Source organism: Copadichromis virginalis, linkage group LG6 (assembly GCF_057382275.1).
Source record: "Copadichromis virginalis isolate Kocher_CV1m ecotype Utaka linkage group LG6, C_Virginalis_male_GT1.1, whole genome shotgun sequence".
In the NCBI taxonomy this organism is placed as follows: Eukaryota; Metazoa; Chordata; class Actinopteri; order Cichliformes; family Cichlidae; genus Copadichromis; species Copadichromis virginalis.
Window position 1 is genome coordinate 7,822,785 of NC_140623.1, and position 26,292 is coordinate 7,849,076.

General features: G+C 40.0%; 1 protein-coding gene across 8 annotated transcripts in view; it reads left to right on the top strand.

The window, feature by feature from the left end:
• cacna1ab (calcium channel, voltage-dependent, P/Q type, alpha 1A subunit, b) overlaps positions 1 to 26,292 on the top strand; it is a 116,597-nt gene that overhangs the window by 10,627 nt on the left and 79,678 nt on the right. For all 8 annotated transcript variants that reach the window (XM_085458454.1, XM_085458447.1, XM_085458451.1 and 5 more), the window contains exons 3-11: positions 19,229 to 19,320; positions 19,663 to 19,815; positions 20,226 to 20,413; positions 22,516 to 22,619; positions 22,742 to 22,857; positions 22,994 to 23,038; positions 23,306 to 23,398; positions 23,597 to 23,794; positions 26,151 to 26,263. In XM_085458454.1, coding sequence (XP_085314580.1) covers positions 19,229 to 19,320; positions 19,663 to 19,815; positions 20,226 to 20,413; positions 22,516 to 22,619; positions 22,742 to 22,857; positions 22,994 to 23,038; positions 23,306 to 23,398; positions 23,597 to 23,794; positions 26,151 to 26,263 — 1,102 coding nt within the window. The remainder of the gene's footprint in view (positions 1 to 19,228; positions 19,321 to 19,662; positions 19,816 to 20,225; positions 20,414 to 22,515; positions 22,620 to 22,741; positions 22,858 to 22,993; positions 23,039 to 23,305; positions 23,399 to 23,596; positions 23,795 to 26,150; positions 26,264 to 26,292) is intronic.

A 26,292-nucleotide genomic window follows, 5' to 3' on the forward strand; every position in this document is an offset into this window, starting at 1 on the left:
AGTGCTGCACTGTGTGTTTGTAAGTTTTCTTCCCAACAAACACAACAATGTCGACAAAACGTTTTGCAGTGTGTGAAAGTGAAAATGTCGATGCATGTCTGAGAAAAGTGTATAAAGTGTGTAGTGAGGGATTTTACAGCCTTAACCTCCTAGGACCTGGCGTCCACATATGTGGACATCACATTTTGGGTTATTTAGACCAAAATACTCAATTTTGCTCTACAAGGGCCTGATATCCACTTACGAGGACATTATACTGCTACTGTTCTATCAAAATTTTAAACGAATATTTTTCTTAAAAACAAAAATAAGGTTAAAAAAAAATCTGGTAATTCTTTGTTTTTACATTCATTGGGCCCCAGTATGCCCAAATATCAAAGAGAAATTAAAAATGCATACTGTGGAAGAGTTCGGGTCTTAGGAGGTTAAAGCATCTATAATAATTTTAAAAAATAAAGTTGGCTACTTCGCAGATTTCACCTGTCGCAGGTTATTTTTGGAACATAACTCCCACGATAAATGAGGGAACACTGTACATGAAGAATATTCATATTATTGTCTAAAATAAAGCATGTATATCACTATAAATACACAAAATGTAAATACAGTAAACCATATAAACTACTAAATGTCTAAAAGTGTCTCTCATCGTGCCCAGAAGATGAACCCTGTCCATTTTACATCATTTTCTTCACTTTTTCTTCAGTGCTCATCAATGCCAGGCCAATATTGAAATTTTGCAGGAAAGATAACTAGTAAGTTGTTCTAACATTATGGCGGTTACCTTCACTGTGCAGTGGCCAGTATTTTTGGCTTTAATAAATCCAGCTCATCCAACAATGCAATATTAACTCATGTAACACACAGTGCAGCATCTGGGGTACACAAATAAGGCTTCAGACTTTTACAGGGAGTGCAGAATTATTAGGCAAGTTGTATTTCTGAGGAATAATTTTATTATTGAACAACAACCATGTTCTCAATGAACCCAAAAAACTCATTAATATCAAAGCTGAATGTTTTTGGAAGTAATTTTTAGTTTGTTTTTAGTTTTAGCTATTTTAGGGGGATATCTGTGTGTGCAGGTGACTATTACTGTGCATAATTATTAGGCAACTTAACAAAAAACAAATATATACCCATTTCAATTATTTATTTTTACCAGTGAAACCAATATAACATCTCCACATTCACAAATATACATTTCTGACATTCAAAAACAAAACAAAAACAAATCAGCGACCAATATAGCCACCTTTCTTTGCAAGGACACTCAAAAGCCTGCCATCCATGGATTCTGTCAGTGTTTTGATCTGTTCACCATCAACATTGCGTGCAGCAGCAACCACAGCCTCCCAGACACTGTTCAGAGAGGTGTACTGTTTTCCCTCCTTGTAAATCTCACATTTGATGATGGACCACAGGTTCTCAATGGGGTTCAGATCAGGTGAACAAGGAGGCCATGTCATTAGTTTTTCTTCTTTTATACCCTTTCTTGCCAGCCACGCTGTGGAGTACTTGGACGCGTGTGATGGAGCATTGTCCTGCATGAAAATCATGTTTTTCTTGAAGGATGCAGACTTCTTCCTGTACCACTGCTTGAAGAAGGTGTCTTCCAGAAACTGGCAGTAGGACTGGGAGTTGAGCTTGACTCCATCCTCAACCCGAAAAGGCCCCACAAGCTCATCTTTGATGATACCAGCCCAAACCAGTACTCCACCTCCACCTTGCTGGCGTCTGAGTCGGACTGGAGCTCTCTGCCCTTTACCAATCCAGCCACGGGCCCATCCATCTGGCCCATCAAGACTCACTCTCATTTCATCAGTCCATAAAACCTTAGAAAAACCAGTCTTGAGATATTTCTTGGCCCAGTCTTGACGTTTCAGCTTGTGTGTCTTGTTCAGTGGTGGTCGTCTTTCAGCCTTTCTTACCTTGGCCATGTCTCTGAGTATTGCACACCTTGTGCTTTTGGGCACTCCAGTGATGTTGCAGCTCTGAAATATGGCCAAACTGGTGGCAAGTGGCATCTTGGCAGCTGCACGCTTGACTTTTCTCAGTTCATGGGCAGTTATTTTGCACCTTGGTTTTTCCACACGCTTCTTGCGACCCTGTTGATGTTTGAATGAAACGCTTGATTGTTCGATGATCACGCTTCAGAAGCTTTGCAATTTTGAGACTGCTGCATCCCTCTGCAAGATATCTCACTATTTTTGACTTTTCTGAGCCTGTCAAGTCCTTCTTTTGACCCATTTTGCCAAAGGAAAGGACGTTGCCTAATAATTATGCACACCTTCTCATTACAGAGATGCACATCACTTAATATGCTTAATTGGTAGTAGGCTTTCGAGCCTATACAGCTTGGAGTAAGACAACATGCATGAAGAGGATGATGTGGACAAAACACTCATTTGCCTAATAACTCTGCACTCCCTGTAGTTTAGTTTCAATTTTTAGTGTTACTACTGTCACTCTCTTTCTTTCTCACTTTTTATCTCCTCTATTGGTTTCTGGGAGAGTGTGTGCTTGTGCTGTGTGAGTCGTGACTGAGAAGGCTTCTGCCACTGTGTCGTGAAGTGTGTGTGTCTGCCTGTGTTCATGCACGTGTGCTGACTTCATTCTTGGCGAACACACTGGTGAGACAGATACTTGATGAGGACAAGAATTAATGAGAGGAAGAAAAGAGGAGCAGGAGCGCACACACACACACACACACACACACACACACACACACACACACACACAGTGACTAGTGTATTTAGTATTCAAGGATGACAGTCCATTGATTTTTAGTACTGTGACGTCACAAAGTAATTTAATCATTTATAGTAGAGTCTGGGCCAGTCAGTCAATGAGAGGACACCATATATGCCCCTGTGATTCTCCTAATGGATGGTCACAGAGACAGTGTTAAATATAAACCTCGCTCATTCTTCAGCCAGGTATATTTTTTTGCATGTGCAGTCTCATTGGCTTTCATTATAAGGCAAAGTTATTGTTACGGATTTATCTTTTATTAAATTGCATACGTCATAGCTTATACCTCTTTTTACAAGGACAGGGCACCGACTCTAGAACTAGCTGGCATTCCCACTGATAAAACAACTGGCACTGGTACGTCACAAAAGGGACAAAACTTGACACCACTAACATCTGTAGCCATGGAAGGGGCTAGCATAAGAAAACAACATTTTCTTTTGTTTCTTTTTCCTACAGAACCTCTTTCTGTAATTTGTTGCAATTTTGGCTGGATTTAGAAAAACACTAAGAACTAGAACTAGAACCTGATGTTGCAGCAGCACAGGTACTAATACCTGGTTTACAGTGTACTACTGACAGTTGTAGAGATCAGCGAGTTACTGTACAGAGCTTTTACATTCTGTTGCTGTCTAGTGCCACCTGAGGCATTGTTAAGCATTTGTGGAATAACTGGTAATGTCTTGTTCATGTTTGTGGTCTTGCTGGTTCTTTAACTTTACCACAAAGAAGACAGAAACCGTAATATGCAAAGAACTTATTTACACCAAAATGAAGCGATTGGGTGATGACAAAGACAAAACTATCCCCTGTTTGTGATTCTCAGCTGCTCAACTGTGCTTCTTTGATCTTTTTTTGAATGATGTGAACTTCGTTCTCTTCTTTGTGAAGTGAGCTATGACCATTCCCTTTCCTGCTTAAGCAGTACCCAGTCAACTAGGCATTTGTTAAATTCCCATAATCCTTTTCTCTGTCAGAGAAATAGACAAATAGACACCAGTGCAGAAATGTACAATCATGCTAATGATGCTATACTGTTATCATGACAAACAGAGAGTTAAATGAGTTTACCTATCTACAGCGTAAACATATGATTAAAACCATAAAAAGATAGACTGCACAAAATAGACATGAACATTTTGGAAAAACATCACATCTCAATGGTGTAAAACAAATCGTGCATTACCTGACCCATATCTATATTGATATGGGTCAGGTAATGCAATGAAAGGATGCCACATCATTTGATTGACCTACAAAAGGCTGAATTCAAAGACAGAAGTGATGAAATGAGCAGCAAGCTAGTCCATTTTGCCAAAATTTTATTGCAGGAACTGAAAATGGTACTCAGTACTTTGTATGACCTCCACGTGTTTGATGTCTGACAACATCGGGGCATTCTCCTAATGAGATGACGGATGGTGTCCTGGGGGATCTCCTTCCAGATATGGACCAGGGAATCACTGAGCTCCTGGAGAGTATGAGATGCAATCTGGTGGTATCAGATGGACTGAAACGCATTGCCTATTGGATTTAGGTCAGGCAAGTGTGCGGGCTAGTCAATGGTATCAATTAATTTATCATCCGGCAATTGCCTGCATTGTTACCAGGAGGAACCCAGGACCCAGTGCGCCAGTGTAGAGTTTGACAATGAGTCCAAGGACTTCATCCTGATGCCTGCTGTTGCCTAGCCTGTAGATGTCTGTGTGTCCCCAGACCATCACTGACCTACCACCAAACCATACATGCTGAACGATGTTACAGGCAGCATGACATTCTCCACGGCTTCTCCAGACTCTTTCACGTCTGTCACATGTGCTCAGGGTGAACCTGTTCTTATCTGTGAAAAGCACGGTGCCAGTGGTGGAGCTGCCAATCAAGCTCCGCTGTGCCAGGCAGTGAGCACAGAGCCCACTAGAGGATGTAAGATGCTCAAGCCACCCTCATGAAGTCTGTTTCTGATTGTTTTATCAGAGACATTAACAATAATGGCCTGCTGGTGGTCATTTTGTAGCTTTGGCAGTGCTCATCCTGTTCCTCCTTGGTTCTGGTCTCTGTCCTGCTCTCCTCTATGGAATCTCCTCCATGCTCTTGAGACTGTGCTGGGAGACAACAGACCTTCTGGCAATGGCACTGTGGTGTGATTGAGATATGCGGGTGTGTTGTTTTGAGCCATTTTATTTACTGCGGCTGCAGCTCACAAGCTACCAGCCACACATGCAGGTGCGTCCGCACGGCACCGCCGACCACACCTCAACACAGGGACCCATTGATGTGCCATTTTGAAGGAGCTGAACTACCTGTGGAACCTATGTAGGATCCAAGTATCACCTCATGTTACCAGCAGTGACATTGACCCTAACCAAATGCAAAATTAGTGAAAGGAAGTCAGAAGATGAGAAGAGAGAAAATCTCAGTGTCCTCCACCTGTGAAACCATTCCTGTTTTGGGGGTTGTCTCATTGTTGCCCCTTTAGTGCAGCTGTTGTTAACTTCATGAACCTCAAAACAGCTGAAACTGATTAACAATCCCCTCTGCTACTTAACTGACCAGATCAAGTTTAGCCCACAAGTTTAACTGACTTGATGCTATGCTGGATGTTCTTTTATTTATTTATTTATTCTTTTTTGAGCAGTGTATGTTGGATCTACAAATCACTGAAAAGGCTATGTGCTGCTCTTGAATACAGCAAAATTAAACATCATTAAGTAAACTATAAACGATTGTCCCTGCTATTAAAGCTCCCAATTTAGCATACCATGCTTAAGATTAAAACCGTCTTGCTCTTTCTCTTAAAAATGTGCAAGAACACACTGTACATTTGAGAAATAGAATCTGAGAGGTTTGGAGCATTTCTCCCCATCTCAGTAGGTAAAGATGCTCTATTGAGTCACTGGTGTATTTGGCAGTGACACCAAATTACCTCAGAACCCAAGACGGAGAGTAACAGAAAACTCTGACTCACTGCAGGGAAAGCTGAGCTCACTTTTGTGTCAGAAACAGGACAGATGAGATGAAACCAGTCTTCATAAAAATGGTTCTCGGCCGTATCGACTCAGGCCCTACGAGTTATGAATAGCTCCTTCTGTGTGCATGTAATGCTGGCTAACTTTGATGTGAAGCATGCCACATTACAGTAACATTACAGCAGCAAATCAAAATGTAATCAAATATTAAGAAGCGGTACACAGGGGTGTCACAGTGGGTACAGAACAACTGCATTAACAACTGAGAGAGGAATTTAAGTCCAACAAGGAGAGAAAAACGAGGTCAGAGACGGAGCGCGTACTTTTTGAAAGTTGTCTTGTTGCCACCACTTCCATTATCATTATTGGTCTGCAGTCATTTACAGGCTCATCTCTCCCCTATACGTTCTCCCATACCCTCAAGCTCTGTCCCCTGCAGCTTATCTGCCGCAACCCACAGAACAAGAAGGACAAAAAATAGATGTAAGGTTGTACAGTGATTGTAGTGGCCACATATCTGATGATACTCACTCAGCTGTTCTTGTTCAAAAGTAATGGCATTGAGTTACATTATGAGCTTGACTGTATTCACTGGAAAAACAGCAGCATTGGCTTCTGGTTTAAAGCAATAAATAAACCAATATTGAAGTAGGTGGAAGAAAATAGGGTGGACAGGTGGTTCTTAAGGGACGTGCTATTGGGGTGGAGAAACAATCTTATTTTAAGTGCCACTCTGGAGAGCAGTTCTGGGTCTGCCTTCTTGGTAAATGCACAATAGAGCTGTATTAAAATCTGTTTTTGTGGTTTGAGGAAAACACTACTGATCAGCCTGCCATTTACCATACAACTGCACAATGAAGTAGTCTTTCAAACAAAGCTGCTGCTTCAGTGTGCAGTGCTTTGTGTTCACCCACACACCCTCGTGAACAAAAATAGAGTTACAGACAGAAACACACACCCACAGACACACAATGTGAGGGCAGCAGAGTGTTAAAGGTAAGCCAGTAATTGTCGTTTATCATACACACAGAGTTAACAAGCATGTCTGTCCCGAATTCTTTAGCCTTAAAGTGTCCTTTTCCAAGATATGCAATCACTCTCTCTGACCTCTGACCTCTGATCACACTGAGATTTTCTCCATCACAGTATCAAATATTTTAGGTGACCTCTTATGGCAATCGTTCTCACACCTTTGCAGCAATTTGTGTACAGTAATTCTTAACAGCGTGTTTTTTATCATTTCCTTACTCTGATGTGATTTAATCATATTAAAACTGAAAGGTTCTTCTTTATTTTCATGACTATTTACATTGTAGATTCTCAGTGAAGGCATCAAAACTATGACTGAACTCATATGGAATTATGTAGTAAACAAAGTGTGAAATAACTCAAAACATCTTTTATATTTTAGATTCTTCTTTGCTTTGATCACTGCTTTGCACACTCTTGATGAGCTTCATGAGGTAGTCACCTGAAATGGTTTTCCAACAGTCTTGAAGGAGTTCGCAGAGACGCTGAGCACTTGTTGGCCCTTTTGTCTTCACTCTGCATCCATTTCTTCCAAAATCGTCTGGATTGGGTTTAGGTCAGGTGACTGTGGAGGCCAGGCCATCTGACGCAGCACACCATCACTCTCCTTCTTTGTCAAGTAGCCCTTACACAGCCTGGAGGTGTGTTTGGGGTCATTGTCCTGTTGAAAAATAAATCATGGTCCAACTAAACGCAAACCAGATGGGATGGCATGTGGCTGCAGGATGCTGTGGTAGCCATGCTGGTTCAGTGTGCCTTGAGCTTTGAATAAATCCCCAACATGTCACCAGCAAAGCACCCCCACACCATCACACCTCCTTCCCCATGCTTTACGGTGAGAACCATGCATGTAGAGACCATCCATTCACCTTTTCTGCATCGCACAAAGACACAGGTGGAACCAAAGATCTCAAATTTGGACTCATCAGACCAAAGCACAGATTCCACTGGTCTAATGTCCACTCCTTGTGTTTCTTGGCCCAAACAAATCTCTTCTGCTTGTTGTGTTTCCTTAGATTTCTTAGCAGCTTTTTGACCATAAAGTCCTGATTCACACAGTCTCCTCTGAACAGCTGATGTAGAGATGTGTCTGTTACTGGAACTGTGTGGCATTTATTTTGGCTCTAATCTGAGTGGCTGTTAACTTGCAATTTCTGAGGCTGGTGATTCAGATGAATTTATCCTGAGCAGCAGAGGTGACTCTTGGTCTTCCTTTCCTGGGGCGGTCCTCATGCTCGCCAGTTTTGTTGTAGCACAACATTTTTTGCAACTGCACTTGTGGACACAATCAAAGTTTTAGCAATTTTCTGGACTGACTGACCTTCAGTTCTTAAAATAATGATGGACTGTTGTTTCTCTTTGCTTAGCTGGTTCTTACCATGATATGAATTCTAACAGTTGTTAAACACGGCTGTCAGCTGTGTACCAACTTGCAGTTGCCTCTGATCTCCACTGCTGCTTCAAGATGATAACCCTTCAACTTGAACTTTATTTTGGACTAGACTGGCCAATTGTAGGGCAATAACCAGAGATGGATTAGGGTGAATGGTGAATAACGATTGTGTTGATGTACCAATATCAGGCTAATGGCTTTTTGAACAGATAATGTTATCCTCACTAAAAGCTGTCAGCTGCACAGTTAGCTTAGACATTGTATTCTCAAAGAAACAGAAAGTTTTTTGTATTTGACAGAATTTGATGTAAGTTTCAAAAACTAAACGCTCTTCCTCAGATGTCCTACAGTAGAACTTCCTGTTAGTTGTCTAACCTTCTGGGATGACTCCACGTGCACAACCTGGTGAATGTTCAAAATTCAAGGGACATGCTCCCTGCAGGACTTCTGGGTGCTATCTGGGCAACTGTCATTGGATCTAGTTCGGACTCCTAGCCAGCGACGCAGTTTTGCATCTCTGTACGTTGTTTATGCATTGGCAGTGTCATATTATAAGTTCTAATATTGATGTCATTTTGAGTGGATAATTTGCTGGTTTTGTCTGACAGACTTGCTGCAAAACTGTGATACTTTTTTTCTTTCTTTGCAACTTGGTTACAACCCATCCTTTCACACTGTATATAGTCATGCAAATGCAATGATATTGATGAACCTTGATGGATGGAGTGAATTAGAGTCAGGCAATTCACAGTGGGCAGCATGATTATACATGTTGGGAATTTTGGCTGCAAAAACTCCAGAAATCAAACATGCTGTAAACACAAACGTTCAATAACATTACATGCACACAAGTGTCCAACAACACACTGAAAGGAAAGACACACGCTAACAAGGACAGAGAAGTCCAGACGTCGTGTCCTTGTGAAGTCCAGCAGTCATGCTGGCAAGAGACGGAGGAACAGGTGGGCAAATCAGCCGGTCCGGCAGAGATCGAGGGAACAAGGGAGAGAGGTGAATGGAAAAACCGAAGATTAGAGCCATGGGAAAGATTGTGTGAGGAGGAGAAAGGCAACAGGCATGTCCCAATATAATTAAAGGACAGAGGAATGAAATGAAGGTTGCAGAAGAACTGACAACCAGTGACTCTACTTGACAATTAGATTACACAGAAAATTAGAAAATTTAAAAATACAACATATCGGAAAGTTAAACTTCTAGTGACACAACTACTCCTGGAAATGGAAGCACCTTTTGTACCTACTAAAGAAAATATTCTGCAAATGTTCAAAGTATTCATTAAAAGAATACTGCCCACCGATATAAGAAAATTGCCTCTCCTAATTACTTGAAAACCAGCCATTAAGTTGGCCAGACGGGTCAGAAAAGCACAGCATACATTTTAATAAAACACAGGTGACCAGGGGAAAGAATGATTCATTCCTCTTTATGACCTCCTCAATTTGTCCTTTTCCTTCCTATATACGTGAAGTTAAAGTAGAAAAAAGGAGGAGAGAGGAGAAAAAAACTGAAGAGAACGGAGGAAAGGTGGTGGGAAGGAGTGAGTTTGGGTGGGGATAGAAGGATGGACAGAGAGTCCATCAGCTGAGTGTTAGTAGTCTGCTGAGATCAGCAATAACGCTAGAGTGAGAAAATTAACCAAGGGAAAGCAAGAGGAAGGGGGTGATGAGGGTGGAGAATGTGGTGAGAATGAGTGCTTCTGTCCTGCTGCTGCCAATGAAAGCTTCAGCTATGAGGAGACGGAGAGGAGTGGACAAACACAGAGAAGAATGAAATGAGTAAAAAACAAACCAGTTGTTTGATTGAAAATATAAATGCTGTACTGCATCATGACTGTTCCACAAACAAATTTGAAATGAACAGCACGCTACAAAACATGCTCAGTCATCTCATTGTTTATTCTTCATTATCTGTTGGAATTCATTGGAAGCACTGGCTAACCCTTAGGTTGTAATGCAGCATTATTATTGTATATTGTGATATTGCTTCTACTTACAAAAAGCTTGTGTCCATTCAGCCAATCTGGATTGTATTTTCCTAAATATGAGGCCACATTTCTAGCTTCTAAACATAAAGTAATTGCAGAAAACTAATTAATTATAAACAACCAGAGCACAAGTTATTGTTTGTCCCTAAAAGTACACTGAGGAAATGTATTATTTGTAATAATGCATTTGGCCCACATACAGTACTGTGCAAAAACTTTAGGATAATTAAGATGTTTGGCTTCATGCTATCATAACCCAGTTAGGTAGGAATCATGATGATCATGACAGCACCACCAATCACTTCAGCCGAAAACATTGAATCATTCTGGGTTTAAATGAAGCCATTGAAACAATTAAGATGGCTTTAATTCACAGAAGAACTGAGGAAAACTCTCTGACATGTCTTTTTAAAGAATCTTTCTTTACTACTAAATACATTAGAAAAGCTTTTAAAAGAAAAACAAAGAATTAGCGCTCTAAGTTTAGATTAGTATCAATGAAAGCAGCATTTATTGGATTTATGAGACACATGATGCAATTTGAATATCTGTTACATTAGGTTCAAACACATCCCTTAAATATGTATATGTGTATATTGTCCAGTACATGTGTGAATATGTGTGGAGGGTTTAATGGTTGAGGGCTCAGTGGGAGACACTAAGGGGACAGGAGTTCACACTGTGATGACACATGGCACTCCTACACTATTTCCACACAAGGCACACATGGGCTATGTGGAATTCATTTACATAGAAATACACATGCACACAAACACAGCACAGCTAATGCACGTGTGACTGGCTGGAACCTGTCCAAGGCTCTTTCATGTTGTCTGTGTGTGTTTAAACACGCAGCACACGTGGCTTTTGCACACAGACCGTGTTGTGTATACGCTGATAACATTTAACATTGTATGCTTCTACATACAGATAACTGTATGAGCCTGCATCACATACACACATGTATTGACACTGTAAGTTTTCAGTAAAACTGTGCACTGTGGTCAACACATTTCAGAAGGCACAACCTTTATTTTGAAGGCAGTCTCCATTTCCAGTTTGTGTTGCACTTTTCAGCTTCACTATTGACATTTCGCAATACTCAAGTCTGTACTTGCATTCTTGGTAGTTTGTATTTCACATGGCAGTCTGGACTCAAGATGATTATTGGATAAAAAAAATCAGGTCTGATGTGAGAATGCTTTTATTTTCATTTTAGTTGACACCCAAAACAGTAGACAGCTGGTGTTTGGGGGAAAAAAAGAAAAGAATAAATGTTAAAAACACAAGTTAATCATTTCGGGAGCAGTCTTCAAGATGTCCACGTATCAACATGCTGCTCCAGATGTTTCTGCTTTTTCCTCCTGGATTAAAATATCTTTAATGTTAGATTTGATGCAGAATAAGCTGTTAAAATAAGAACAGCACATTTGTACATCAGGGAATAAAGTGAGACATTCAATTCCAAATATACTGACAGCTCTCCAGTGAGACATTAAAGTTAAATAAAACAATGCAGTTATGAAACTTAACTTTAATCTCAGCCTAACTGATTTGATCGGGAACAAATAAAACACTAAAATAAGCCAAACAAACCGTTAGAAATTATCTTTATAAATCGTGTTTTGTGTTTAACCTCTACTGAGTAGCAAAAGCACACAGGGTTTTTGAAAACGATGAGTCTCAACCTCCCTGATCTCTGGAAACCTCGGAGCACTTTCACTAATAGGCAATAAATCGAGCAGATATTTGAAGTTTACACATCTACATTCTTCCCTGAAAATATTTAAAAAATATATTTCTGTGTCACAGAAACAGTAATATTTAAAACTTTGCTTACAGCCTTAGCTGCTCTCTTCCATTATTTCTTCTGTGGGGTTTCAGATGAAATGCATTCTGGGATACTTGACTTCACCAAGTCAATGCAAGTCACCACCAGTGAACACTCAATAGAATAAGTGACTGGGGCAACTGGCTAATGGCCTAATCAATTGCAAGAATGTTTTTTAATGTTTTTTGTTTTTTTAACCTGTGACCGTTGGTTACAAACTGGTCGCCAACTCGTCTCTGCCTCTATGACTTTTGACCCTAAACTTCCACTGGTCCAAAATGGCAGACAAGTTAGGATCATTTTTTTAATTATTCAGTTAAAATAAGCTTGGTTGTTAAAGTAATATCATATTTATCTTTATTAATTACTGTATGATTTCATTCTGTAGAACTCAGCTAATCAGGTACTGCTTTGTACTGATGCAAAGTTTGGCATGGCAGGCTGTGGCAGGTCACCTTTGAAACCAGCCTCAAGTAGCCATTAAAGGAACTGAAGTTTTTGTCATGTCCATGTTACAGTGGCTTAATTTTAATGTGAATCACATTATTTTATGTGTGCAACTTACAGTTATATCGCAGCCCAATCGAGAAGAAACATCATACACATACTAGTCTGTTGATATGGCAACTACCACTTTAGGTTATCACGCCCCATTTGCTAGTTAACTGCTTGCCTAGCTAAATTCTTAAGAAGGTGGATCCAATTGAAACAGTAGAAACCACACAGAGAACCTCTGTATAAGTACAAGTAGGGTCTTATTTTTTAAATTTTGGTAATTAGATGTATTTTGTAAAAACCTCAAACACTTAAGACAAAGACATGATCAGAGAAAGTCCTGTGCTCAAACTGCAGCTTGGGGTTTTGCCAGTTCTGGCCAAGACTGGTACACATCCAAGGTAATTAGTAAAGGCTTGAATTCAACTGCAAGACCTATAAGTAACCATTGAAAATTCTAAAATACGTGCACAAAATATCAGAAGTAATGGATGTATGGATAATTTTTCCTGTTTTATCTCATGGAAATAATAGTTGCTTCTTAGCTGTGTCTAACAAAAAGGTTAAGAATTGTTCACAGGAAGACCAATTAGTGAAATCAAGATCCAAGTCTACAAAGAGGTTTGGCCGGTTTTCATTTGCATAAATAATAACATCTATGTTATGTGTGCGTGTGTGGGATGTCTGATGTTTGTACAATACAGCCATTTCAGAATAAACCAGAAGCAGAGAAAGTGGATCATCCATTCTACCTGGGCTTCATTCATCACTGTCATCTGATCATGCATTGTGTATGCACACACACGTGTCTAATATGTGTGTCTGTGTTTCCATGCAGTAAAACAATGCGCTGGTAAGCATCAGTCTGCATGCAAAGAAGCTGCTCTTGCATTGTGTGCTGTGTTCCTGTCAGCAGGCTCAGGATCTGTGGTTAGAACAGGGGAGCTGCAGGGGCAGCAGGGTAGGTGAGGGTTATGTGTGTAAGTGTATGTGGGTGGGAGATGCGGGTGTTTGGAGGGGTTGGAAAATCAATCGCTGGGAGACCCACTTCCCATCCCTGTTTCTGCGGCAATGCCAAGATTCCATCAATGAGCATGGGCTGCGTTTCCCTGGCAACGCTTATGAATGAGAGCAGGTCGGTAACTGTGGAGACTAAGTGAAGAGAGGAATTGCCAGTTGCCATGGCAATGCCATGAACAGGGATAGACCGAGCAGAGTGAAGGTGGCGAGTGACCTCTGAGATCTTAATCAGTGCCATCAATCATCATCATCAAAGCGCTGTTCCTCGGCGGGACAGCAGCAAACAGAAGCCTCATGTTGCAGCAGGTCTTGGACCTTGATTTGATACTTTGATACTTAGGATAGTTCGCATGTTATTCTCTGAACAGTACCTGTGAATTGTAAAGAAATTTGGGGAAATGAATTCAATCTTTAACATGCAAGTTATAATTACATGATTAAAATAATGTTGAAACAACAGCACACCAGGCTTACAATACTTATACAGGACATTCCAGTTAACCTCTAAACCTGCTGCCATCAAAATAATGACTAAACGCTGGAAGGGATACTCGTGACGTTTAGTGTTTATCTTATTTACGTCCACCTTTTATGAAAGGCGCATGTAGCTACTGTTCATTTGAAAAGGCCTATTTTGAAACCTCAGTTTGAGCACCCTACAGGGTGTTTTTTAAGCTAAAGGTATATTTAGATAAAAGGGTGGAGTGGTAAGTTATCACGTGACCGTAGAGCTTGGTTAGGCGCATCTTTAGATTCTGTAGGTGCAATGCATAGATTCAGTGCTACGTAAATGATTACTAAAATACTTTTAAATGATTTTTAATTATTAAACTAAAGCACAGACTTGATAGAAATAACAATACACAGCCGACATTAACAACAAAGACATGAATGAGAGGTCTAATTCAGCGATTTGAGTTAAATAAGGTGAAGGCTAGGAGATAGTGATTAGGCTGATTACAGTTAAACCTGTCCAAAGATCTGACTAATGTTTGGACCTAGGCCATTGTTTAACACTTCATTCATTTGCATCTGTTACACAGATGTCTTGTGTTTTTTTGCGTCCTATCATTTCTATCATATATTGTACAAGACAATAGAGTTCAGGTGAACTTAGGCAAAGCTAACACACTGTTAGCATATGTAATTGTATATGTGTGTGCGTGTATGTGTATGCATGTGTGTGTGCGTGTGTGCATCTTTGCAGGTTGATAGCTAGGTGTTTCCCAGCAGTGAGATCCTCTGTCATCACTGTCCAAACACCTCCTCCCTCTGCAGCTGAAACACTCTGTCTTTCTCTCTGGAGTCTCTTCAGCTCTCTCTTTGGGGGTTCATTGACTCTCTGCTTGTCTCTACTGCTGAATCTCACACTTTTGACGCACAGGACTATCACTCTTTTTCAATCCGCTCACTCTATCTCACACTTACTCTCTCTTAAGGGATACCTCGTCTCCCTCTTCCCAGTCTGTATTTCATTAGGGAGCGTCTAGTTTAAGATAAATCTCCCTTGTAATACCCTGTGTTTGTAGCCTATATTCCCAGTTTATTTGAATTAATTTGGATTTTAGGGCAATAGAGATATAGAGCTTGTTTCTTTAAGCCTAATTAAGGGCCATGACCTTTTTTTCTTTTTCTTTTTTTTAGTGGAGAGCTTTTTTTTTCTTTTTGTATGCTACTAAGTGTAATCCATGTCTGAGAAAACATACTAATTGTGTATGGTTATTAGCATTTAAACAAATTCAGAGACAGAAATATGTCAGTTAGCATTAGCAAACAATACCAAAATGCCAACGTGCCACAGGCTTCACTGAGGAGCTAGTTAAATCACTTTCTAATCCCAATCTTGACTAAAGAATAAATCTAACGTCAAAGACGCCAGCCTAGTTTAGGTATATACAATGGACCCTACTGTTGGTGGTCCATTCAGGTGCTATTCTTTTATTATTTTGAGTATTGGTTTTAACTTTTTCTTCAAAATAGTTTTGGTTTTAGTCCTATCTTTGCATTCACCTACTAAAGATTTTAATAACTGTCTTGACTATTAAAATATTCAGATTTTCAATCGTAAATTAATATTGTGGCATCAAAGCTTTGTTTAACTGGTGCCTTTTTTCATGAAAGATTTAAGCAAAAGTTGTGATACTAATTAAAAAGATCATAATGGTCATGTATAACATGATTACACAGCCTTCTGCTCCTCACGTTTGCCTCCTCTCCTTCAACTTAACTCTTAGGGATTTGTCACCCATAGCTGTTCCTCTGTGTCTTCTCGCAATCTTCCATGCACTTCGCTTTCCACTTCATCCATCTATCACCACCAGCAGCATACTCTCTGCTCCCTCTACTGGCCACATCAATACACTGTGGGCAGGTTCATCCTTTGACAGTGGCGACTGCATCCTCAGTGTTAGAATTGTCTTCAAAAGCGGTAGATGCCGTCTCACATGAATGAATTTTGGAGCTCTAGATTCACCTTAAATTGATTGTCACAGGAGAAAAAAAGTGGGACAAAAATAAACAGAGGGCGAAAGGCAAGGCAATAAATGACAGACACAGTGAGACGGAACAGCAGAAAAGTCAGATTAATGATATCAAAACAGACCCTTTGTTCTCTTACCTCATCCATTTGTTTATCCAGGCATAAACCCAACTGCCCAGAAAAATGTCCCCTAAGCTTTAATGCTCCAAGTGAGTAAGCAGTAATTTGTGCAGGCCAAAAAAGAAAACGATATGATCATAAAACCAACAGAAAGTCATCCACAATAGATTAAATCATGAACAACAAACCTATTCAGTGGATGTGGTGTATGTCAGGTTTACAGTGTTATATAATATCATGCTGTGGGAAAGTGTATGAGAAAAATGAATTAAGCAAGGCAGAAAAAAGGGCAAACGGAAGTTCAGTTTACACTGATTATAATGATCTGGTTTAAATTCATTTAGGTTACTATTAAACTACCTAACTATCTCAGTGTAGACTCCCTTAAACAAGCTGCTCTGAGCTGTTTGTTTTCACTAGAACCTCGTCGTGATGTTCTCATCGAGAACATTTGTTCATTTATTATTGACAAAATCTGTTTTGTCCATGAAACTTGATAATGTTTAAGTATGCTTTAAAAGTAGATGTTAACTTATTAAACTGCCACTAGCAGCAGCCATGCAGCGTGTGCACATTCCTAAAACAATTGTTCTGATCACCTGTAGTTAAACATCAGCTCAAGCCACCGGTAAACGTCATGCTGTTTCACTTGCTTCATGTTCTGAGTGCTCTCATGAACGCGGTGATTGAAGACTGAAGCCGTTTGCTTATTTTGCTGAGGTCAGGTATTTTCAAATCTGCAGCATTGCCTTTAGCTGTGGCAGTTAAAAAGCCATTGAGAGAATGAGGGGATTGGCTGCTGTCCCTGTGTCTGTTAATAAATGACCTCTTACTGGAATTAGCAACCAACCTGTGGAGAAGTGGAGGAGGGAGTGAGATTAAGAAGGTAGTGGCTGGAACAGGAAAAGCAATGGATGGATGGATGGCAGGGTGGCAGATGCCAACATTTAGCAAGTTTTAGATTTGATTTGTGCAGCCCTTTTGTCATTGTTTCAGTCCACTTCCTGTTTCTTAGAAAGGGTGGTACGACTGACTGCTAAATGCTACTCCTATTGTTAAATCTCATGCCTTTCTCACACATGGTTAAAAAAATACAATATTGCTTTTTTTCTAATTTAGGGCATACATTTATACGGCACATAAAGATGGGACAAAATAGCGTGTGAGCACCTCCATTTCCACATAGTGCTGATAGGTGGGGTTAGGTTTGCGTGTGATTTGCAAAAGTTGTGCTGTTCTAATGATAGGCACAATCTGTTCATTTCAACATGGCATGCATAGTCTTCCAAGAGTCGTGCAGTTAAGCACAATTAGGCAAACTGAGAGATGATATTCAGCTGCAAGTCATTTACTAACAGGACAGGCGCTGCTCGTTAATTGTAATCAGAAAACCATATAAATGTGTATGCTAAACGTAGGCAGTGTGGCAGACAGAGTCATAAAAATAGAAACGGGGTTCAGTAACTGACAGGTGCCCAAAGTAGGACTGTGAACTGTGCTACAGTATTTTGACATCACGCTCTGTTCTTGTATTAAGACAACTTACATCTCGTCCATCTTCAGAACAAACCGTAAATGTCTGACTGACAAAGGTTCATTTCTATACTCTCAGACTGGTTGTGTTAACAGTGCCACCACAACTTTACTATGGTGGATTTGTTTAGGAAAAAAATTAAGTAAATTAAATTAAAAAAAATATGCAGGTTTTTTTTGTATCTGTGATCTATATCTCACGTTTTGAATTTGTGTAGGTCAACCACTACAAACAGCCATGTATGCACAGCTCGTGAGATCACAGTGAAAACCGTATGAGCTGTCCATGGTCCTGAAATTATAACGGTTTCCTTTAAATGCAATCTTTAAAAATGTAAAGTTATTAACGTATATGCATGGATCAGACGTGCTGATGTTCATGTATGGCCTGATTATTTTCAGGATAAGGTCCGATTTCATCATCATGATCCCCCTGTTCTCTCTTTTCTTCTGTGATTTCATTCTGAATGTCTTTGCATAGGCTGTGAAATCATGGCCCATATATGAAATAACGCAAACATTAGTATATCAGTTTGTGACAAATACAAGAGGGTCAGAACCACCAAACCCACCAACCACAGTTTGTGTTAGCAAATCCGGTCCACGGTGTCATGTATTATGGTGCTATAGGAAAGCTTGCTTACAACTACAGGCAATGTAAAAGCTGATTTATGAGAAAGCAGCTAATAAATGAGTCCAGATATGAATTATGAGGTTTTTTCAGTGGTCAAAGGATAGTCATACAAATGCACAAAAATGCCAGCTAGTGAATGAGAATGATGCTGAGGCTGTGCGACAGCTGGGCTTCTCTTTCTTGTCATTGGTAGCTAATGTGTGGACAGTTACAGTAAGCAAATCATTTCAAAGTATCCTTGTTTAAACTAACTGAGCTTTAAAGAAGAAAGTGAAACTTTTAAGCATCAGATGTCTGCCAATGCAGTGCGCTCCTTCCCTCTATCTCACTCCTCTTCCTCAGTACATCCCCTGTCTACGCCCCCACACTTCCTCCCTCCCCCTCCTATAGGACCTACCCTGCCTTCCGCCTACGTTCAAGACAGGTTGGAAAATTCCATGCTCCTTCTCCAGCTGACTTTGTGCCAGAGCTCTCTCTCTCTCACACACACACACCTACACATTAAAGACACACAGAGCAGTCAGAACAGATACAGAATGTGTCAGCAGTTTCCAACAGCAAACATATTGTTACTGAAGTAACACATCACACACATAGATATTGGTTTAAGGTGAACATATAGTTGTCTTTATGTTTTCTGATTGTTATTTTTGCTTTCAACTGAGACGTTTTCTGTTATTTAGCCCTTAGCCTAGCATTGATGGGTAAAATAGTTGAAGTACCTTGTCAGTATAGCACAACAGAGCACAACAACACATCGTAACTGCATCTTTAAATTTCACTACAAACCTCTGTGAATATTCAGAATGCAAAATCGGTTTTGAGACCTGCACAAAGAGAGGATTCATTGAAGCTGCCTTGAGCAGAACTGGTTTAAGCTAGGTGTACCTAAAAAAGTGGTGAGAGTGTAAATGATAGTGTTGACTGCTTTCAGAGACGATCTCATGTATTTTGTTTCTTTCTCTGTAGTATTTTGTCGTCAGTGGGGTCTACGTTTGACCTGAGGACACTGCGAGCCGTCAGGGTGCTGCGACCCTTAAAACTGGTGTCTGGAATTCCAAGTAAGTGTTTTTGCTTCTATGCTAATTTCAGATCCTTCCATACCAACCATGTCACATTCAAGTCCAATGAATAAAATCTGAACAAATCTAAATTTTACTGCAAGTTGCAATGTTTTTTGATATTCTATATATTCTTTGTCATTACAACGTGGTTGCCAATCGAGGAGCTACTAGACAAGCTAACCTCACTGCTCTTAATTTACTGACTGACATTTAACAACATCGACCTTACATTTATCACTTAGTATCATACTGTCTACTTTATTTTTGATTTGTTCTAAAAAGCACCCAAGCTATTCCATGTCTATTATTTATTTGCGTGTCTTGCACTGAATCCTCCAGGCCTGCAGGTGGTGCTCAAGTCCATTATGAAGGCTATGATCCCCCTGCTGCAGATTGGTCTCCTCTTATTTGTGGCCATCCTCATGTTTGCAATCATCGGCCTGGAGTTTTACATGGGACAGTTCCACAAGACTTGCTATGATGATGTTACAAGTAAGTAGAAAGTGGTAAAAAACCAATGTGTGGTGAGCCTTTGTGACTTGTTCCAACAGAAAGGGTGGTGGCCCCATCCCATTTCAGGTGTACATAGGTTTTCTGTTCATTAGGAAAATAACAAATAAATAATAAAATGAATGATGGAGGCTTTGGTTTTTTGGGTCCTGGTATTTTTATGCTATCCTTGTGGCTTGTTTTAATACTTGAATAGGACAGGACCGGGTTCATAGACTCAAAATACATGATGTGTGTAACTCACTGAAAAAAGCGTGTTACTTTGTCAGAATTTGTTAGCCTCTTGAACAGATGAACACAGCCAGTCACTGCATTTTTTTTCTTTCTGACACCCAAAATGGGGGTTATTTAGTTATTTTATAGTGAAGCTGTATCTTTCTCTCTGTGATCAGATGAGACTGCAGATGACAGGCCGTGTGGTACTGCATCGCCATCCCGGCTGTGCTCCAATGGCACGCACTGTGGGGAAGGGTGGATTGGACCCAACTACGGGATCACCCAATTCGACAACATTCTGTTCGCCGTGCTCACCGTCTTCCAGTGCATCACCATGGAGGGATGGACAAACATGCTGTACCACGTATGTCTGACTAGCCACCTGAGACCCTTTTTCTTTTAACTGAACATCAGGCGATTGGGGAGAACCATCATGCTTTCACTGTGGAAAGCAGTTACCTGTACCCACTGGTTTGTGCATTGCACCAACACCAATATTTACTAATTCGTGATACCATAAATAAAATCCTCTAGGCATAATGAAAATTTGCTGAAACGTGACCATTGACTAAACCATGTTATTTGTCAGATAAATGCATTAAAACGGCTCCAATGTATTAACATAGAAGCCGGTAGAGACTGACTCACTTTTAAGCCTCTGGTCATTCAAGGAACTGCAGTTTGAGGTTTAAATTTGGTGAAAGCAGTAAAGTGATTTTTACTCTTTTTTTGTATTTAGGCACACTGGACTTGCCACATTGGTTGGAGGTTAGAGTTGAGCTGAATTTCAATTATCCAAACGAAGCATAAAGTATTTAAAGATCTGATTCAAAATGCCATTTATTTGCCCAAAAGACATATCCCGTATACTCTGTCATTATCTCTTTGACTTCCTTTATCCATCATCTGTCCTTTTCCTGCTTTTGGAGCTGCTCTCTTTTTCTTCTCCTCCGCTCACTATTCTGGTCCGTCTTGCTCTATATTTAACATCTTTTCTGATGGATGAAGGCTGACTTCCACTCTCACACGAGCAGTTGGGAGGAAACCAATGAAAATTTAATAGAGGATGGACTGAGCATTGTAGCAGCAGTACAAAATCCAGTGCATAGATGCAGCCCTCCAACAGTGGATTATAATCATAGCTTATTAGCTCATAGTTTATCAAAAAGAAATACAATATCCTCCAGCAGCCGGGTTCATGTTATTGTGAGTTGAGTGAAAGAAGTAAGTCACACAGTGTCTGAGGATTACAGGGAGACCCAAAAACCTTTGGACATACTTTCTAAATGTTTCTTAGTTTTGCCTCCGTACACCACCCACAGTGGATTTTAAATTAAACAATCAGCATGTGAGTAAAGTGTTGGCTTTCATTTTAGAAAAAAGAATGAAAATAAAATGTACTCTTTAGGTATAAAGACATTTTCTATACAGTCCTCTGTTTTCAGAGGTTCAAAGGTAATGGGACAAGCAAACATTTTTAAAATATTAGTATAGTTTATAATACTCAGAGGACAATCGTTTCCACTTTACTTTCAATTGCTGCTTGTTTGTGGCTCTCGCTGCCTTCAGTTTTGATTTTAGTAACTGAAAAGCATACATTGTTGCAGTGATGCCCAAACTGCGGTGTTGAGCATTGAAGGTAGTTCAGGTACAATTTTTCTGTATGAATTTATTCATTTATATGAAAAGTGAATTATAGCTGGTAATAGGAGGGGGTTAGTTTGAGATATTACTTTGACCTGCATTTACTGTTCTTGCATCAAAGTTTTGGTAATAACACTTTGCATAAGACTGGGTTGCATTAGCAATTTATAGACAACAACCTGTGTTGTTTAGGTTTCTTGAATAAAAATTTTAAGGAAGTGCATCACTTCATCTTGTAGTTTGATTAGAGTGAAGATTTAAGATTGGGATGTTTTAAATGGGCCACAGCACTCTTGACTTTTGGAATGACTGCTGTGTTAGGTTCTATCTATGAGATACATCTAATCTATTAGATCAGATTGGGGTCAGATCAGTGATTTAACTACTGAAGAATACCCCTTTCTTTGCCTTGAGAAGCTTTAGGGTTGGTTTAGAAGTGGTCATTATCCATCTCTGTGTTTTGCAGCATCTGACTGAGTTTAAGCAAAGAGTTTAGCCTCAAATATTTCAAAATTCAATGTGCTACTTGTATGAACAGTCACACTGGCATTGGCATTACATAAATGCCCACGCCACCATGTTTGACAGATGATGTGGTGCACTTTCTCTCATCATTCTGGTACATGTTAACCTTGATCTCATCTCTCCGAAGCATTCCACAAAAATGAACAAAGGAATCAAATCTGACAGTTGTGTGCTAGAGTGACTAAAGTGTTGAAAGGCTTATTAGAACAAACGTAGTTGACATTCTCTGCAGAAGAAAAGCAAAGGAAAGTTAAACCAACAGTGCATGACCGATGTGTGGCCGTGTGTTTCTTGCAGAGTAACGATGTAAGTGGCAGTTACTTTAATTGGATGTACTACGTCCCCCTCATCATCATCGGCTCCTTCTTCATGCTCAACCTGGTGCTGGGTGTACTCTCAGGGTAAAAGCCTGCCATTTGTCTTACAAAAACAATTGAGCTTTGTTTTTTTTCCCACAATAATTTATGTTTTGCACTTTCGTTCCATGAATAGTAAAAAAAATAAATGACAAATGTTCCCACAGTGAATTTGCCAAAGAGAGGGAGCGAGTGGAGAACAGGAGCGAGTTCCTCAAGCTGAGGAGACAGCAGCAGATTGAGAGGGAGCTCAACGGATACCTTGAGTGGATCTGTAAAGCAGGTCAGTGCGCACTCGCATTCACACCAGTGCTGACACATGCTGCTCAAGCTCCTACTAGAGAATTAAAAAAAACACACACACACACAACCAAATCCTGATATAATGCTCCAAAATCTCATTTCATTGAATTCTACAGAGGAGGTGATTCTGGCTGAGGAAGATACTACAGGGAACTTTGATGGTAACTAAACTTCATTTGCTGTGTTAATGTTTTTGTATGACAGTGAGAAAGGCACTGCCCATAGAGTATAAATAAAGGTACAGCAAATAAAAGTCTAGTACAATTTTTTTTTTATCTTAAATGTTTTTAGAGCTGCTCATTTAAATGTGCAAATAAATGTGGGATTTAGCGCGGTACAGCAGCAAGTGACAGATTCTGTGGGAAGGGTGAGAGAGTGACATCTGAGAGACAGACTGAAGACGAGACAATTCGTTTCTCTCTCTCTAGGTTCGAGGCGTAGGCCAACCATCAAAACCAAAAACAACAAGACAGAGCTGCTGAACCCTGAGGAAGGAGAGGACAACATTGGAGATGCAGTAGGTAAGACAAACACAGGGATGACACGCAAAGGACGAATAAGGACCAAGAACAGAGTCGTGTTTTGAATTCTACACTATCGTCATCATTGTAAAGATAGAGGAAACTGAACTGGAGATATAAATCTGTTAAATCTTAAATATAGACTCTTATGTCTCCCTTATATCCCCTTCGTCCCCGTTTTCTCCTTCTTCTTCTTAGGTTTTGCACGCTCCAGCATAAAGAGCGGTAAGGAGGGCTCCAATTACAGCAAGAAAGAGCGACGGCTACGATTCTTCATCCGTAAGATAGTGAAGACGCAGGCTTTCTACTGGATAGTGCTCTTTCTGGTGGGCCTCAACACCATCTGTGTGGCCGTGGTGCACTACGACCAGCCTGAGATGCTCACTGACTTTCTCTGTGAGTAAAAGCCAGAGACTGTACAGAAAAGATGGATGCACTGTGATGACAAACACTTGTTTGTGGACCCCAATTTTTAAGTTTTGATACTAGATGCCCTCTGTACAAAGGTACATTCATGGATTCTATAGACACATCACACACACACAGGTCGCTGCTAATTACTGCTAGCATTTTAATAAATTAACACAGGAATTTCCCCCACTAGTTCAGTTTGCCTTTATATTTTGCTAGAGCCAGATTTTCTGATTATTTTTAAAGTGCTCTTGAGAAATAATTCAATGTTTTTCTTTGGACATTGGCTGCTTTTTCTCTTTGTTTTCAGTCTAGTGTTTTTTAAGTGACCATTTTCATGTTTTTCTGTTTGTTGAGCACCTAAGTCAAATAAACATAAGGTATGTGTTTCAAATAACACATGCCTTAGCAAAGAGCTAATTTTAAATTGTATCTGAAAGCACGTTTTTACTAGCAGCCTGTCACAAAAATACATAATTTGTTCCCATTTCTTTAATATATGAAAAAATGTCAAAGATAACAAAGTTTAACTGGCATAAAGTAGTATTTTTGTACATAAAATAGTATTTTTGTACCAACAAGGTGATTCCCAATGAGCTATTATTTTACAACTTGGGGTATCTCGGCATGGTGTGCAGTGTCCTTGAAAAATTTGAGGAAATCGGGTGAAAGTAGAAGTGCTTGAAGTAAAAAAAAAAACTCATCTATGGTAAATGAATAGTATCTGAAAGTTGTGGCAAAAGTCCAGCAAAGACTTGACACAGGACCTAAGAAATGCCCTTAAGTTGATCCATCCATTGTTTGAGGAAGCGTAATCAGAAATGGTCTCAGTGGAAGGCTGTCCATCAAGACGCCATTCTTAAGGAAGAGAAACGGGAAGAGAAGGCTCAGGTATCATCATCGTTGTCGTCTTTATTTATAAAGCACTTTAAAACAACCACAGCTGCCGCAAAACGCTGTACATTGGAACTGAATAATAATAATTAGGTAAACCTAATTACACAAGAACTGGATTGAATATCAGGGCCAACAGTTCTCACAGAGTGATGAATCAAACTCTTTAGCTGAAATCACGATCAGTATGTTCAGAGGAGGTCGGGTGTTGACTTTCAAGCTCGTCTGTTTTTGGTTTATATACCCAGGTTTATGTTTGCATATGCTTCAATAAATTACTGCACATATTTCCCATTTCCCTAGTAAAATACAAACAAAAGGTGGCTCAAAACATTTACTCAATATAGAATGTACTCTTGCCTTTATGCTGTGAGTCATGTAACTTAAAAAGAAAATACTACCCCAGCTCTTTATCACGTGTTATTGTGTGAGCAGCATGTTAAATGCTAATGATTAAGAATTATTACGATTAAAAACAGGAGAAATTAAAACTAGTGATTACTTCAGTATTTATACACTACTTTATATACTAATGCTGCATGTTTTATTTGGGTCACAGGAATGTCTGTTTGGCACTGATGTGCATTAACAGTACACCATGTGCAGGGACCGTTGGTGGACTACATGCAAATAAGAGTACAGGATGCAAAATGCAACACTAAGGCAAACATCTGACACTACGTGTGATGTGCTTCACTGTTTCCAGTTTAATCTCCACCGCTGCCCACTCTCACCTCGTCCCAACCTGAGTCATCTTTTTTACACTTCAGATCTGCCGTTTCCTCCTACACATGCAAACAAGCCTTTACAAATTTAACTACACCAAACAGCAGAAACAGAGTGTGTTCTCTATTTCTCAAGCGTTATCCCCATTCTGTAGTTACACGTATCCTTGATCTGCACTATCATGCTCGGAAGAGTTTTGTTTGCTGAGTTCCACTTGACACACGTTGTGTAACTCTTTAGTTTTAGTTGCTGGCTTGCTGCTGCTGATGTGACCACACACATAAATACTTACTTATACATGTGTACACACAGGCCGTGATGGAGTCAGCTTGTTGTCCCTGGCTGGTGTTCAGCTGCATTAGCATACAAAGTTGTCGTTGCTGATGAAGTCCCTTCATCACCACAATCTCATACAACACTTGCTAGTGGCTCGCACCTCTATTATCATTCACTCAACTGAGTCTTTCTCTCACTCTGTCATGCTCCCATCTGGTTTTCACTACTACCTTCTTTTTACCTGATTTTGATTTTTGTCTTTTTATCTCATTTGGTTTTTCTCTCCGTGGCCTCACTTTCTTTCGTTTTCACCTTCCTTTCTCCACATCCTTACGTCGCCCTCTTGTTCTAACTCACATTCCTCGCCTTCTGTTTCTAACAAAATCCCTTCTCTTTGCTTCATTCGTGCCCCAAATCATTCTTTTCTCCTTTGTTCTCTCTCCAGTCTATGCAGAGTTTGTCTTCCTCGGTTTGTTCATGTCTGAGATGCTGATCAAGATGTACGGTCTGGGCATCCAGCCCTACTTCCATTCCTCATTCAACTGCTTCGACTGTGTGGTGAGTGCACAAACTCACACACTGAAACT